This window comes from Saccostrea echinata, unplaced genomic scaffold (assembly GCF_033153115.1).
Source record: "Saccostrea echinata isolate AGI-Se365-2 ecotype Australia unplaced genomic scaffold, CSIRO_AGI_Sech_v1 ptg000009l, whole genome shotgun sequence".
Taxonomy (NCBI): Eukaryota; Metazoa; Mollusca; class Bivalvia; order Ostreida; family Ostreidae; genus Saccostrea; species Saccostrea echinata.
Genome location: NW_026889758.1, coordinates 46,452,348 through 46,469,701, shown reverse-complemented (window position 1 = coordinate 46,469,701; position 17,354 = coordinate 46,452,348). Strand labels below are relative to the sequence as shown.

The following is a 17,354-nucleotide window of genomic DNA, read 5'->3' as shown; positions in this document are numbered from 1 at the left end:
CAAATGTAATTAACAGCCATTCAGACTGGAATAAAATTCAACATGGCTGCGCAAATTATGTTTATATTTGATAGTTAGTATTTTAGGGCAAGTTTTTGGTTTTAATTAACCCATGATGCCTAGCTATACAAGCCGGTCTACCAGAAGTAGTACCAGAAAGTTACGAAAGCGATCAAATTTGAAACATACCGATTCAGGACGACACAATAGTGGTGAGTGGCTGGGTCATTGTGTGGAATGTGCACACTGTGCATAAGGGGTGAAGGATAAATGATAATAGCTGTTAAGTTATAGTTGTAGACAAATGATAGTGTATTATTGTACGATGAAATAAAGATTTTTTTGTTCGGACTATACGTTTGCATGGATGCAGACAGAGAATCGTGCATAGCGACAAAAGTGTTCGCAAAAACATTTGTCGGGAAAATATTGACCGGATATAGTCTGGCATAAAAAGTCATCGATTAGATAAAACTACTGACAAGAAGGAGGCAATAATGATTGCAAAAAATGTTATATTTGCCTTTACAATTGCTAGGAATGATTTCTAATGTAACTTACTGGTTGTAGAGAGCACAAGTTCAAGGAGTAGTGATGAAGAACAAGGGGAAAGCAGCTATAGCACAAGATATTATCTTAGAAAACGCCAAACAGATTATGGGTCATCACATGAAGAAAATCATTCCAAAAGAAGGAGGAAGTCGCCCTCCAAATCATCATCATGCAGAGGTGCTGAGAATGTGAACAATATATAACCTATTTATATGATCTTGCAATTTGATAATAACATTATACCAAGGAATATTGTCCTCATCTTTATTATATCATATGAAGGAAGGGGTACTTATAGAAATAGTTACATACATAAAATGAATTTCCTAGAAAAACCTATTGTGTACATACTGGTCATTGAAATGTTTGACTATCCACCTTTAATGACCCTTTTCCTGTGTATTTTTAATAATACTGATTCTTTAATTCTCTCAGGATGTCCAATTGGTGCCCAGTACTTGCAAGAGGAAATGCCAGATGAAGTTTTAATAAAGATTTTTAGCTATCTATATGAGTATGATTTATGCAGAGCAGCATGTGTATGTAAGAGGTTTAAGGCCATTGCTGATGATCCTGGGCTATGGTATGTCTTATTCTTTTGCTCCTTTTCTTTTCTGTGGTAGATATATTAAATAGTTTTTTTCCCACAAGTACCACCTTCAAAACCGATAAAGAATTGAAATGTCTGATGAAATTGACCATGTCATCGGTGTTGTGACTGGTGCGAGTCAGTTTGATAGAATATGGAACATATTGTATTAATAATTGTTTAATGGTTAGGGCTAGATCATAAATGTGAACTACCTAGTGACACTGCCCCACTCCCTTATCATTATTTAAGAACCTGGGGATGCTTTATAGGGAGAATGCAGATTTTTAATTGTATTGCATCCATGCTTTAGTATTGAAACCTTCTTGAAAATCTAAATATTTGGACTTGATGCTTTTTAGGAAGAGGATCTACCAAGATGTGTTTGAATATGATTACCCATTAATGAATCCAGAGCCCAGAGTTTTTCAGTTCATACAACCCGATGAAAATGAGTATGAAAATCAATGGAAGGAGAGCTTCAAACAACTGGTATGTTGTCAAAATCCAACTTGCTGTATTTTCCTTTGGCAGCAAAATGATCATAGTTACATTTGCAACAACAACAAAAAATTAAAAAGAAAAAATAAGCCATGTAAACTCATAGTTATTGTATCATGTTTAATTTACACTGACACAGCTTTTATGATTCTCAGCAAATTGTGTTTCTTATTTTTACGTAAGTTCATTTTTTTTTCACTTACCCAATAGCACAAAGGAATCCATGTTAGGCCTGGATTTGAAGATACTTACAATTCTAAGTATAGAAGACTTAGAGGAAGGGACATAATTGTAAGTGTGTAGTCAATCTAGATAATACCCTGATTTAGCTGTAAATTATAACTCAAGAAGTCATACATCACAACATAAATGATAAACAGGAATGCATTTAGTTATTTTTCCTTAGCAGAACAGAGAGGAAGAGAAAAAAACATTCAAAATGATTTGAAAATTACTTCATGTAGCAAGTAATATAAAGCTATGTTGAAAATTCGACAGACTTTTTAAGTTTTATGTCATATGTTTGAAAATTAACTCTTTCATTTTCTGTTTGCAGTATTTTGACTCCATTGAGAGAGCCTACAGTTTTGTGGATTCAGAGGAAATGGACAATGCAATTATATTTATTCACTCTGGAATGTACTTAACAGAGTATTTGTTTGTGGACACTAATGTGACCATGATTGGTGCTGCCCCTGGTAATGTGATAGACAATGTGATTGTAGAACGGGGGACAGAGTCCACCATTACATTCGTGGAGGGAGCCAAGGAGGCATATCTAGGATATGTTACACTTAAGGTAAACTTACTTAGAATTAGATATTTAAGGATATCTGCTCCTCAGCCAGGAACAACAACTCATAAAATTACAATTTGATTGAAAAGGTCTCAAAATGAAGTTTGAAATGGAAATCTTTTTGTGCAACAATTTTCATTTCATTCAACTTCAATATGATTCAAGGCTCTTTGAAGTCTTAGAAATGGTCCAGTAAAAAGTTGACATTTTAAAGTACAAAAATAAATATGTTTTTAGGGAAATCAAATTTCCATTTTTAGCTCTTCTGAGCCAAAGGCTCAAAGAGCTAATGCTATGGCCATTTGTGCGGTGTGCATAAACTTTTTAGAATATGGGCCATAACTCAAGAACCCCTTGGCCAATTATTGTCAAATTTGTCACAGGGTATCTTTGGCCCAAGGGCTCCCATTTATACTAAAACTAGGGTTGTGACCATTAAACAAGGGGAGATAATTAGGAAAATAGAAACAAAAGTACTGGTTGCTAAAAAATCTTCTTCTCAAGAACCACTGGGCAGATTATCACCAAACTTACACAAAAGGATGAGGATATGTTGTAGATTAAAATTGTTCAAGGGATCACCCTGGGGCAAAGGGTGTGGTCTCAAGGTCACCAAAAATTACATTTTATTAAAATGTTGATATTTTGCTTACTATAAGGACTAGGATCATCAAATCTTGTCAGCTGATGCATCTAAGGATCTCATATCATGTTGACTCAAAAGTAGGTCATGGTGACCTATTTTTTAAATTTTGCCGCCATTCTTTTTCAAAATGATTCAGAGGCATATTTTGAACAATTTAAGGCCTATGATCATCAAACTTTGTCAGTTGATGCATCTTGGGTCCTCGGAGTACGTCAACTAAAGAGTAGGTCACCTTGAACTACTTTTTGAATTTTATGGCTAATCTTTTTCAAAACAACTAAGGTCATTAATTCAAATACTAAGAGTTTTAGAATCATTAAATCTTGTAAGATGATGCATCTTGGGGCCATAAAACATATTTATTAAAAAGTAGGTCACAGTGACCTACTTTTTGAACTTTGCAGGCATTCATTTTCAAAGCGTTTTAGAGGCATATCTTGAACATTTTAAGGCCTATGATTATAAAACTTTGTAAGTTGATGCATCTTGGGTCCTCAAAAAACGTCAACTGAAAAGTAGGTCACCATGACCTACTTTTGAAATTTTATGGCTATATTTAAATATTTAGGATACTATTTGGCTTAGAATCATCAAAATTTGTCAGTTGATGTATCTTAGGTCTTAGAGTAGGTTGACTGAAAAGTAGGTCACTGTGACCTACTTTTCAATTTATATGACTCTGATTAAATATTTCGGGTACTAATTGGCTTAGAATCATCAAACTTTGTCAATTGAGCATCTTGGGTCTTCGGAGTAAGCCGACTAAAAAGTAGGTCACCGCGACCTACTTTTGAAAATTTATGGCTTTAATTAAATATTTCAGGTACTAATTGGCTTAAAATCATCAAACTTTGTCAGTTGATGCATCTTGGGTCCTTGGAGTATGACAACTGGAAAGTAGGTCACCTTGACCTACTTTTGAAATTTATGGCTGTATTTAATTTTTTTTCAGGTACTATTTTGCTTAGAGTCATCAAATTTTGTCAGTTTATGTATCTTGGGTCCTCGGAGTAGGTCGACTGAAAAGTAGGTCACCGTGACCTACTTTTCAATTTATATGACTATAATTAAATATTTTGGGCACTAATGAGCTTAGAATCATCAAACTCTATCAGTTGAAGCATCTTGGGTCCTCGGAGTACAACAACTGAATAGTAGGTCACTGTGACCTACTTTTGAAAATTTATGGTTTTAATTAAATATTTCAGGTACTAATTGGCTTAGAATCATCAAACTTTGTCAATTGATGCATCTTGGGTCCTTGGAGTATGACAACTGAAAAGTAGGTCATCATGACCTACTTTTGAAATTTATGGCTGTATTTAATATTTTTTGGGGACTATTTGACTTGAATCATCAGACTTTGTCAGTTGATGCATCTTGGGTCCTTGGAGTACGTCTACTGAAAAGTAGGTCACCGTAACCTACTTTTCAATTTATATGACTATAATGAAATATTTCGGGTACTAATTAGCTTAGAATCATCAAACTTTGTCAGTTGATGCATCTTGGGTCCTCGAAGTAAGTTGACTGAAATGTAGGTCACTGTGACCTACTTTTGAAATTTTTTGGCTTTATTTAAATATATCAGGTACTTATTGGCTGAGAATCATCAAACTTTGTCAGTCGATGCATCGTGGGTCCTCAAAGTATGTCATCTGAAAAGTAGGTCACTGTGACCTACTTTTGAAATTTTATGGCTATAATTTTAAAAATATTTTAGGTATTAATTGGCTTAGAATCATCAAACTTAGTTAATGCATTTTGGGTCCTCAGAGAAGTGATAAGAAGGTCACCATGACCTACTCTCAGGTACTAATTGGCTTAGAATCATCTTGGGTTCTTAGAGTGTTTCATCTAAAATGTAGGTCATGATGACCTACCTTTGGAATTTCAAGACTTTATCTAAATACATGTATACAGGATACTTAGAGGCTGCAAATAGAAGTGATAGGTTGTACAGTTTATCAGAAGAGGGATTCAAGGCCCTTGGGCCTCTTGTATATTATCTAGCCTTAGATAACAATGCTTTTTAGTTTGATATGAAATTGGAAGTGATCTGTGATGCCTTGTATTGATAGCACTATATATGATATAACAATTGAAGTTAAATAAGAACTAAAATGCCATATGTTAAGTGTTAAAAACATTCAATTTTCTCCAAATGCCTGGATAACTAAAGGTTTTTGTCCTAAAATATACTTGTTGATCAATTTTCAATTAGAAAATGAACAACTGGTGCTTTTATTTTCATTTCCTGAAAATGTATAGAGATTTGATAACTTTCCTTGTATAATATGATTAAATGTAAAATACCATGGGTAAATACCCATTACTTTGTGAATTTTCAATTGCTTAACTGCTGATTTTCAGAAACTGAGGATTGGACTACCTTAAGAATTTTATTAGAAATATGTTGTAGATTTCTGCCCTAAATTTGTTAACTGTAAAGTAAATTGGAAATTTTTTTTATAGAAACCATGCTTAACTTTGTGTGTTTATTAAACTTCAACGTGTATATGATAAAAAGGTTGATACCCTTTATCTGTAATGATTCACATGTACTTGTGGTTCTAAAGCATATTGTTATTGTTTTACTGGGTTTTTTTTTCAGTTCACGCCTGACTTAACAATGGCTATGACGCATCATAAGCATTATGCCTTGGAAGTGACAGAAAATTGTTCTCCTACAATAGATCACTGTAGAATCAAAAGTACCTCTGTTGGTAAGTCTGACATAACACATTTTTATGTTCTTCGAAGGGACCAAGATGGAGAAGTTAAAACATACTCAGAAATCAATGGAACAACTCCTCAACAAATGTCAAGAAATTCTGTTTAAAAATAAGAAGACATTTAGTAATTTTTAGTTAAATATTAGAATCGGAAGCATCAGAATGTACCATATATCAAAATTTTTAAATAATTATTTGCTCTGTGTAAGGCCAGAGTACTCTTAGAAGCTGCGGTTGAGACAATTGTGATTGATGAACCCAGTAAGCTCCTGTTAACTTTGCTTATGCAGTTAGAGCCTTTTAAGTTAGAAAATTTAAGTTGAATTTTATTGCAAATTTTTATGCCCGCCATGAATATGGCTGGGGCATATAATATTTGTCATGTCTGTCTTCCGTCCTTCTGTCTGTCCTTCTGTCATACTTTGCGTTTAGCTCTGTTCAAAGCTCAGTTTCAAAGAAACTATCCAAGACATTTTTATCAAACTTCATATGCTGATAGATATTGATGAGAGCTATGCAACTGCATCAACATTTTTTGACCTTGACCTTTCATTTGACCTTGACCTCACTTTTCTTAAATTAGTGTTTAGCTCAGTTTTAAAGATACCATTCAATACAGTGTTATCAAACTTCATATGTTAATACATACTGATGAGAGCTATTCAACTGCATCAACATTTTTTCCTTGACCATTCCTTTGACCTTGACCTCACTTTTCTTAGATTAGTGTCAAACTTCATATGCTGATACATACTTATGTAAGCTATTCAATATCATCAATATTTTTTGACCTTGACCTTTCCTTTGACCTTGACCTCACTTTTCTCAATTTGTGTTTAACTCAGTTTTAAAGAAAACATAATATTTTTATCAAACTTCATATGCTAATGCATACTGATGTAACCTTTTCAACTGCATCAACATTTTTTGACCTAGACCTTTCCTTTGACCTTAACTTCATTTATTTTGAATTAGTGTTTAGCTCAGTGTTAAATAAACCAATCAAAATATTTTTATCAAACTTAAATATGTTGATATGTATTTGTGAGAAGTATTCAACTGCATCAAAAAGATTTGACCTTGAACTTTCTTGTGACCTTCACCTCACTTTTCTTAGATTTGCATTTTGCTTAATTTTAAAGAAACCATTTAAGATATATTTATGCAAGTTTATGCCCTTATACATAATTTGGTGAGAATTTATCATCTCTATCCAACTTTTTAGATTTCAATTTCAATTTTAAAGAAACTATTCAAGATATTCTCATCAAATTTCATACACTTATACAAATTTTCATGTTGCATTACTAATATACCCTTGGCGGGGCATTCATGTCCTATGGACATATTTCTAGTTTTCATTATATCAGATAAGTTCCATTTCACTGAAAAAACTAGGGTGTATAAAAAAATAAATCACAAAAAATTACCATTTGTTTTTTACAATGAAGACATACATGTACATTTATATTGACATAATTAAATTCAAAGTGGTTTATTAGAGATTTGCATTCTATTCCCTCTTAAATTCATCTTTTTTTGGCCCTGGATCTAGAATAGGAAATTCATTTCATTTCAAAATGATCTTACCATTTGATATTGACTTTTCTGCTTGCAGTGGGATCTGCAGTTTGTGTATCAGGAGTAGGAGCAGACCCCATCATAAAACACTGCAAGATCAAAGACTGTGAAAATGTGGGACTCTTTGTGACAGATTATGCACAGGTTTGTAGTACACAATTTTAGTGTGTTATATTGATGGCACATTGTATGCCAAACAAGTGGATATTGGGATGATTATTTGATGACAGGTTTTCAGTAAGGGTGGCAGGATGTGATTTATCACAGTTTCAATGATCAGAATTCATCACTCCAAACTCAGTGAGTATTGGAAATAATTCTAAAACAGCCTCTTCAAATGGATAAAGTCACTCTTCACATCAAAATTATTGAAAGCCTATGTGCAATTTAGGTATCATTATGTAATGTGTTAGTTCTCTTAAGTGTGAAAATTTAATGTTTTTAAGCTATAATATTAACCAATGGATGGTAATTAGATTTTGTAAATACTGAATGTTAAGCTGTATTTTGTGTCAGTGGTCCTCAACTGGGTAAAATTATATATTTAACCATAATAGAGTATATTTAATAAATTTATAGTATGGCAAACTCCATGTTTAATTTAACTGGAGAGTTTCCCTTTTGGAACATCAGGTCAGTAAGGTCACATGTGCAAGAAAAATTGTAGTTGTGTTTATTAAACTTGTACAAAAAGATTTGAAAGGATCCAAAATTGTCATGAGATTGTCATTGTTTCATATCAATGTTTAAATGGAGTTGTCTCTCTTGAAGCTCTCTTAAATAATGTTGTTTTCAAATGATAATCAGTGTCTAGCAAATATCTGAAAGTATTTGATGATATAAATAATCATAGAATTTCTAAGTCAAATTCAGAAAAATCTTATTAGCCTATATATATTTTTGGTAATGTACATATGATTGTAAACAAAAATGAGACATTTTTATCATACTTATTTTCCTATTTTTCTGTAGGGACAGTATGAAGATAATGAGATAAGTGGGAATGCCCTGGCTGGAATTTGGGTCAAGAATCACTCCAACCCCATAATGAGGCGGAATCATATTCACCATGGTAGAGATGTAGGAATCTTCACATTTGATAATGGCCTTGTAAGTTGCAAAGTTTTCAGAGACTTATTATAAATATCCTTATAAAAATTCAAAATTTTCATACAAATATACTCATAAAAGAATTTACATACATTGAAATTAATAATGGTGATCAAATTATAAAGATGTGAACTATTTTTAGGGTTACTTTGAGGAAAATGACATCCACAACAACAGAATAGCAGGATTTGAAGTGAAAGCTGGAGCAAACCCCACCGTTGTGAGGTGTGAAATTCACCATGGCCAGACAGGAGGGGTGTATGTCCATGAGAATGGGCGGGGCCAGTTTATTGAGAACAAAATCCACTCTAACAATTTTGCTGGAGTATGGATAACATCAAATAGTGATCCCACCATAAGGTAATACTTTCATAATCATGTTAGTGTTTCACATGTACATGTAAAACAAGATGTCATATGAATGTAATCATACATACAACTTACCTGTATATAAAACTTAATTACCAGTGTATATCTTGATTTCATTTTTCAGGAAGAATGAAATTTTCAATGGACATCAAGGAGGGGTGTACATCTTTGGTGAAGGGAGGGGCTTGATAGAGCATAATAATATATATGGTAATTCTTTAAGAAGCATTTATAAATCAATTGTTAAAGTTGTCTAAAAATTGATATGGCTGTGATTTTCAATATTGGTTAATATTGTTTTTGTTAAAGTAAAATTATGAGATGGAAGCTTTTTTTCTCCTTATATAAAATAGGTGCACCTAAACACTTACCCTTGATATTTAATCTGGTGAGCATTATTTTTTTTAGGGAATGCCTTAGCTGGAATCCAGATCCGTACCAATAGTAACCCTATAGTAAGACATAATAAGATTCACCATGGCCAACATGGAGGAATATATGTGGTGAGTAAAAAATAATCCCACATTTTATGAGTTATCTTTTTTTATACCAGGACTGACTTAGATTCAAAAGTTAAAGAGACTCACTTCTCCTTCACAGCAAATTAGGGAGAAGTCTAGAAAATACTCTATACTCTATCCATACTTCCATAGTTTATGCCATAGAAATTGATGATATTTTTACCACCTATTTACTGTATATCTGAAATATTGTAGTTAGATCAGGGAAACTGAGCCTATCATGATATCTTTCGATGTTTACTAATAACAAAATCATTTAATTAATAGCATGAAAAAGGCCAAGGTTTAATAGAAGAGAATGAAGTATACTCAAACACATTAGCTGGAGTATGGATCACAACAGGAAGTACACCAGTGCTACGCAAAAACCGCATTCACAGCGGAAAACAGGTTTGTATAGAAGTGAGGGCATTTAAAGCAAAATCAGCATATGATTTGAAAATAAAATACTACATACATAAGTTGTTGAAGGCTAAGTTTTAACATATTTATAAGTTCAGCATCCTGTGTTTTAGGTTGGGGTTTACTTTTATGACAATGGACATGGAGTTCTAGAGGATAATGATATTTTTAACCATTTGTACTCTGGAGTGCAGATTAGGTAAGTAGAGTAGTCCTGACTACTGTTTCTTTGTCAAAAAATTATTATACATACTACAAGTAGATCATTAAAATTAAAATATTTTTTTCCTTCTACCAGTGTGAAATTTCTGTTCATTTCCAGAATTTATCTCGAGTCATAATATGATATGATTATCCTGAGCTGGAATTTGTTTTGTATCAAACCATAATTTCTTAGTATGTGATTGTCAGTTTATAATGCTGTTTTCCTCCCAGAACGGGCAGTAATCCCTTGATAAGGAGGAACAAGATCTGGGGAGGCCAGAATGGAGGAATTCTGGTTTACAACAGTGGCCTTGGAATGATTGAACGTAATGAAATCTTTGACAACGCAATGGCTGGTGTCTGGATCAAGACAGACAGCAATCCCTTGCTGAGAGGCAATAAAATTCACGATGGCCGTGATGGTGGAGTTTGTATTTTTAGTGGGGGAAAGGGTAGGTCTCCAGAAAAATGTCCATTAGCCTTCAGCTTGATGGTTAAATTTAAGATTTTAATTTGCTGTTGCATTTAAATGAATACATTTTTGATCACATTTCTGTTGAAGGTGTGCACTGACTGTTAATGCTTGTGGACATCATTGTACACTTTATCTGGATAGTTAATGTTCTTTTTTGAATTTTTTTCATTTGAATCTTTAAATGATATTAATTTGCCACGATTGTATTGATAACAGGGATCTTAGAAGAGAATGATATATTCAGGAATGCCCAGGCAGGTGTACTTATTAGCACAAGTAGTCATCCCATGTTACGACGCAATAGAATTTTTGATGGAAACGCAGCAGGAGTAGAAATCACAAACAACGCTACAGCAACATTAGAGGGGAACAAGATCTTCAACAATAAGTTTGGTGGATTATGTTTAGCAAGTGGGGTTCATCCCAAACAAAAAGGTACATTTGAAGTTTTGAATGCCTGATATGATGTTTAGCATTCAAGAAATAAATGTTTGGTGCAGTTCACACAGCATTACAAAACATGCTTTTGATTAAATGTAATGTCTGTCTGATCTGGGATGGTAATGATTGCTTGGAGATATTATTTTCTTTGCTTACCTTAATTTCGGCTTAAATGACCACATTCTTTTACATCAAATGTAAAAATTGCAGAGTTTGTCACATTTTCTGGTCACATTTTATGCTTCAGGAGATACATGTACATCCTTGTATTTCAAGGATTTCTTACAGGGAACATAAGTCTAAATATTTGGGCATTTACCAAAAATATGAGATAATCTATAAAACATAAGGTTTTTGATAGAATAACTTGTGTTTTCAAAATTTATATTAAATGAAAAGTATTGTTAATGATTGATATGTACACTGGAATGTAGAAAGCTATTACTACTTCCCTGTGAAAAAGCAAAGATTAATTAACTTAAAGTATTATGAAAAAATCTCTGATGTCTTAAATTTTCTCCATATAACATAATAAAGTATCAAATTAAATACAGAATTATTTATAACCTGCATTTTGGAACTTGTGCTTGTAGAAAACATTATTACGGGCAATCATAACATGGTACAGAAGGCTGTGTCCACAGGCCAGTGTCTCTACAAAATCTCTAGTTACACCAGCTTTCCCATGCATGACTTCTACAGGTAAGTGTTATGCTAATGTGCAAATGAAATTGGAAATGTAAAGGGTTTACTTACCGAGATTTCATTCATAAAATTGCTGCCAAGCACAAGGTGTTTTTTTTTTCTTAGTAAATAGAAGTTATTTTTTCCAAACTTTCCCATTGAGTTAATGTGAATATATATGAATATGTCACATGTATGTATTAACCCCCCCCCCCCCCCCCATAGCTGTGGAACTTTGTGTAAAATCACTTAATGACTACAAAATTTGATGATTTGGGATTAATGTAACAAAACCTTGGGGGTCTGTTAGAGAAAACTAATAAAAAATTATTTTCTTGTATTCTAACATACATGTAAAAAGAAAATGTATATGAATTTATCTGCAGAATTATTAACTACTATATAAAAATATTTAAATAAACCAATACATTTCAGGTGTCAGACTTGCAACACAACAGAAAGAAATGCCATTTGTGTGAACTGTATCAAAAACTGCCATGCTGGACATGTTGTGGAATTCATTCGGCATGATAGATTCTTCTGTGACTGTGGAGCGGGGACTCTTAACAACTGTTGTCAGTTACAGGGAGAACCCACACAGGATACGGACACACTCTATGATTCTGCTGCTCCTATGGAAACGCACACCTTGCGGGTCAACTGAGTTGTGTCAAATCTGTGTCAGTGTTTGTATCCACCAAAATGAGGCCAAAGCTCACGTCAGTGAAAACTCTCACAATGTTGTTCCTAATGTGGTGTGTGCTATATGTACAATGTATGTCACACCTGAATATATATATATTTGTTATTTATTTATGAAGTGACTGTGACCAAAGAAGAAAATAGAATGATACATATGTTTAAAAAACTGTCTGCTCGTCTTAAGCATTTTTTTTTGAGCAGGGTTCATTTTTTTTTAAATATCTTTTTTGCTTGTCAAGTAAGATGGTTTTTCAGTCTGTTGGACTTGAAATTTGTGCATTTTTTTTTAGATAGCTTAAAAAGTAAGATATACTGGTTGTGAATCTCCACAGATTAATCTCTAATATCATACAAGATTTACAAAGTTTCTAACTGAATTTATTTACAATATTTTCACAGCAGGTGATATAAAGTTTCATTCCTGCATTTCACAGCAGGTGATAAAAAGGTTCATTCCTGCAGTTACTGTATACATTTCTTGTACCAAGTTATATGTCTTTAATTTGACAATTTTTTCCAATCAAGATATACATTTAATTTACACCAATTAATAACATGATCAAAGTTTCATTTTATTCAACAAGGATTTGGATAATTAGGGAAAACAATGATTGTACCAGTGTTAAGGGGAAAAAAATCATTCATATGATGGAGAAAGGTTGAGATGATCTGAGGCCAGTTTTGTCATATCTAGATTGTTTTAAAAAAGATTTTAAAAAAACCACAACTGAAATTTGTATGCTCAACAAATGTGTCTAAGGTGCTGCTGCTGTTTGCTTTTACTTCAATATGATTACAGAACGATTTAAGTCCCTTGAATCAAGACATAACAAGCTGATCTGACTGTGCTTCCATGTTTAATGCAGCATTCACCACCAACTGAACTTACTTTTTGCTCAGTAGTTCATAACACAAAACTCATGTAGATTATTTTTTATGAGTTCATTATGTAGGATATTTAAAAAAAAATTTATGTTTTATCTTGAAAAAAGAGAGAAGAATGCCACCTTATTCCTGGCCAGTTTCGTGTATAGTTGATAATGTCAATGTGGAGTATATACTGGAATATTTGGAAAAGGGGGAGTGTTAAGATCTCTGGATTTATTAATTTTTTTGTTGGAAAAAAGGCCTTTAAAATTTCATAACTTGAGTCAAGTTTAATGATTTACATAACTTTGAATTTTTCTGTTTTTGAAATAATGAAAGTATTGTAAATCTTCATGTTTGGATTTAAAATTGATGGAAGCTTGTGCAATAGCTTTACTTTATTGAGCTCTAGGTGAAAATTTATTTCTTTCCTCTTTCTTTTCCTTTTTTTTTTTTTTAAAAAAAAATGGAAATGTGTTGATCATCATAAAAAAAAACTATAACTAAAAGACATTGCATTACAACATCTGAAAAAGTTACTTTTATGAAAGTTTTAATTTTTAGTTGAAAATTTAAAATTAAGAAACATTTTACTTTGCAAGGGTATGGACCTGCACAGTACTTTGGAATATTTTCCTATGGTGATAACAGAAAGGTCACACTCCCTATAACTGAAGTCCAAGTAACCTTCAGTTCATTTTTATTTATGTATTTGTGAAGGCATTATTTCAAGCTGTGTTTGCAGCCTGTTTTTGCTTTGTTTGCTTAATTGTACATAAGTTACTGAATACCTCATACCATTTTATTTTTTACCTTGCTTGCCTTTTAGTAAGTGTTAACATTTAACACAATTATTAATCGACCGCCACATTTTTGACATACGTTTGTAAATGTTTCTGTATTATGCCTCAGTGCTTTTATAAAAACCATTTGTTTAGGTAGTGGGTCAAGATAAAAGGTAACTTTATTTTATAAATTATTGATTGTCAGTAAAAAAAAAAAAAATACTAAATTTTTTTATTGTGTTGGAATCAACATGAGAATTGAGAAATTGTGTCAAAAAAAGAGAATTATCCATTTAAAGAGGTGTTTTCTCTCTCTCTTGAATGAATGAAACCAATTTTGCTTGAAAGATGAAAGAGTAAGATTTATCTTCTCTAAGTTTAATTCTCTCATTTCTCTCCATTTCCCTGCCCCTCCCCTCAACATATGATCAGTGATAATAAAGGTAGAGTTCTACTTGTTAAATGTAAGTGATATGTTTCATGTTTATTGTTATATACACATATTTGTTTTGTGTGGAAGTCTGTCAGTTTCAAACACTTAAAAGTGCATCAGAGATACTATAGTAGTTGACACGTTCATTAACTTGTGCTGTGTGTACATATTTATGATATTGTTTTGTTATAGAGAGACCTTTACGAAGTTTCTTACAGAGTGTTCTGTAGCTTGTTGCATATCTATTTTAATTAGAAATTTTATATTATTCAGGATGCTGCTGCATCATATTTTTAATCCTTTTACACTTCTGTTCTTAAGTTTTGGAGTAATATGTTACTTAAACCCCCCTCCCCCACCACTATTACCACTGTCCCCTTCCCACAATGTTTTTAAAAAATCACTTTCACAATTTTGGTTTGTGGCAATATACTAATACAGATTTGCAACTTATCTATGTTCCAGCAAAGCATAAAAAATAAAAAAAAATGTTCTTAATAAATAAAAGCAATAGTATCATGTGATTTTGATTTTGCATGCACAGAATTCTTACTAAACAGTCTGCTGTTATATTGTGTTTTATTTATCCTATGTCTTTGTTTCATAAGACAAACATAGAGGCTCTGTGAGTGTTGTTTAAATGTTTATTGCAAAGTGTAGAGATGGAACACCACATTTATGACGTCATCCATGGCAAAAATTGTGATTGTTTTCTTTTTTATATAACATCCACTTATAGGTATAAAATGTCAAATAAAAAAGTCTAAAAGAACAAAAGTTCAACTTTTTTAATAGATGGAATGTGCATAAAAAAAGGAAAGACTCGATTTTCCTCTTGACTGGTACCATATTTAAAGGAGGTAGAACTTGAATGTATACAAAATTAAGTCTGTTGTGAAATGTTTTCTTCTCTCGGTATCAACACGTGAGGATCCAGTTCAAATTTGTGAATCGGTCAACATTTGCCTCAGTTAGGATGTGCCTTTGTAAACAATGTTTATCTCTTGATAAAAAGATAATGGTCTTTTTCAGTACGCCCAGAGACTGATAACTGATACAGAGATTTTGTACAGTGGTAGTACAGTGGAAGTTTGTGGAATATGTCAACATTATTTTAGTGTCGGTTTATTTGAAACTATGATATTGTGAATCATGTATGCTGTTTCAAGGAAAGCAGTGGTGCGTGTTTTGTTGTTCAGTATTTGTGCTACAGTGATATGGAATCTGCTGTCATTTTATTGGATAATGGAGGCGCGGTCGCCGAAGCAAATTCACGTTTACTTCGCTAAGGTTGATGGAGACATTATTTTGGTTGGACGTGAAAATATACCGCAGAAGATGACAAAGTCATCAACTCGTAAGGAAAATGTTACAGGACCTAGTAATCGTGTGGAAAATGCAACAAGACCTAAAATATGTGATAACTGTTTTCATACAGATTTTGAATACATTTTACAAAGTGATGTATGCAACAGAAACCACACAGAAGAAAACGTTAGTATTCTATTGCTGGTTTTCTCGAAGCATGAAAATGTGAATCAGCGAAAAGCTTTACGGAGGACATGGCTTTCAAAAGCAAAGGGAAATATTACCTACATATTTGTGTTTGGTAAGAGCGAGATGGCGGAACTAAATTATAACATCGCAGATGAACAAAGACTGTATAATGACATTCTTTTAATCAATTTTACCGAAAATTACAGAAATCTCACTCTAAAGACAATATCTGCATTTAAATGGGCAGTTTCTTATTGCAGCCATGTAAATTATGTAATGAAAGTAGATGACGACATGTGGGTGAATTTGGAAGCGTTGCAGGAATTCGTAACAACACCGATGGGCTTATCAACTAATAAACTGTTTGGAAGTTGCTCAAAAAATGCTCGACCTTTCAGAGAGTCGAGCCACAAATACTATGTGCCATACTCAATGTACCCTGAGTCCACATACCCACCGTATTGTTCGGGAACAGGGTATCTAACTCACATGAATCTCATTAGAGATATCGTAAAACTGTCACCTAACATTCCTTTTTTCCCCTTGGAGGATATCTACATTGCTCTTTGTTTGCAACAATTAGGTTTTAATGTTCATAACATGATGCCGTTTCATTCCTATAAGGTTTACCCACATCCTTGTCTTTATAGGTCTAGCATTGTAATCACCAGTCACGGAATAACTGCTAACGAACTGAAACTTATTTGGAAAGGCAACTGTAAGGCACAAATAAGAGCATGGCAGGAAATGGGCATGGGTGAAAAAGGTGGGGCGACAGTTCCCTTAAAGCAAATTGAAAAATGAGGTTAAATAATATTCTCAGAGAGAAACGGGAGTAACCTCATGATTAAGAACTTAACGTATGTGCTACTCGATCGGTAGACCAATCTGTATACGTACTCTGTTGAGCTACATGTACATATATTTAGCAAGCCATTTAAAAAAAAACTATGATCCTTTGTCATTCCTTTGATTCACTTGGGTCTTTTAAAAGTATATGGCTGAAATTTAAAAAAAATGACTGGACGCATATTTATCCATCTGTACCAAAAATACAACCAATGTGAGTAAAGCTATTAACTCTTTGACATCTTAACAGCTTAAGTCACAAAAGAAGTTATGCCCAAAAATGATGCAAAAAATGTCAGGAGTGCAACACCTTTTTGTGACTTTTTGAAAATTTGATAATTTTGAAGATCTATTAGAAAAATAATAATGTTTTGTGATGGAAATGGACTTTCTTGATAGAATTCAATGTATTGAGCTTCAAATTTATAAAACTATAGTAAGTTTTGTTTGACCAAGTTATGGTCATGGCTGATGCTGAAAAAAAAAATGTTATACCATGTCAGGGGTGTAACAGAAAAAAAATAATGATGCAAAAACATTGATTTTAAAGGTCTGTATGACAATTAAGTGAAAAAAGATTTTTCAAGATGTAAAACAACTGATATCCCCTTTAAA

General features: G+C 32.9%; 2 protein-coding genes across 2 annotated transcripts; both read left to right on the top strand.

Annotated features, from left to right (window-relative positions):
• Positions 1 to 13: 13 nt before the first annotated feature.
• LOC133182909 (F-box only protein 11-like) lies at positions 14 to 15,170 on the top strand. The gene is made up of 18 exons (XM_061317761.1): positions 14 to 212; positions 571 to 729; positions 988 to 1,135; positions 1,504 to 1,633; positions 1,853 to 1,933; positions 2,199 to 2,441; positions 5,699 to 5,810; positions 7,438 to 7,544; positions 8,373 to 8,510; positions 8,653 to 8,870; positions 9,004 to 9,089; positions 9,288 to 9,382; positions 9,668 to 9,790; positions 9,916 to 10,001; positions 10,238 to 10,458; positions 10,698 to 10,916; positions 11,516 to 11,624; positions 12,042 to 15,170. The coding sequence occupies exons 1-18, from the start codon at positions 113 to 115 to the stop codon at positions 12,268 to 12,270; spliced, it is 2,604 nt and encodes an 867-aa protein (XP_061173745.1). The 5' UTR covers positions 14 to 112; the 3' UTR covers positions 12,271 to 15,170.
• A 354-nt stretch (positions 15,171 to 15,524) lies between these two features.
• Positions 15,525 to 16,814, top strand: LOC133183826 (beta-1,3-galactosyltransferase 1-like). The gene has a single exon (XM_061318728.1). It carries the CDS (start codon positions 15,546 to 15,548, stop codon positions 16,692 to 16,694), a length of 1,149 nt encoding a protein of 382 aa, XP_061174712.1. The 5' UTR covers positions 15,525 to 15,545; the 3' UTR covers positions 16,695 to 16,814.
• Positions 16,815 to 17,354: the final 540 nt, after the last annotated feature.

Excerpts from the sequence above, each read along its gene's own strand:
- LOC133182909 (XM_061317761.1), top strand. The coding sequence starts at position 113 with ATGATGCCTAGCTATACAAGCCGGTCTACCAGAAGTAGTACCAGAAAG. Across the intron at positions 1,136-1,503 it reads GCTGATGATCCTGGGCTATG|GAAGAGGATCTACCAAGATG; the intron begins GTATGTCTTATT and ends GATGCTTTTTAG. Across the intron at positions 9,090-9,287 it reads AGAGCATAATAATATATATG|GGAATGCCTTAGCTGGAATC; the intron begins GTAATTCTTTAA and ends TATTTTTTTTAG.
- LOC133183826 (XM_061318728.1), top strand. The coding sequence starts at position 15,546 with ATGTATGCTGTTTCAAGGAAAGCAGTGGTGCGTGTTTTGTTGTTCAGT.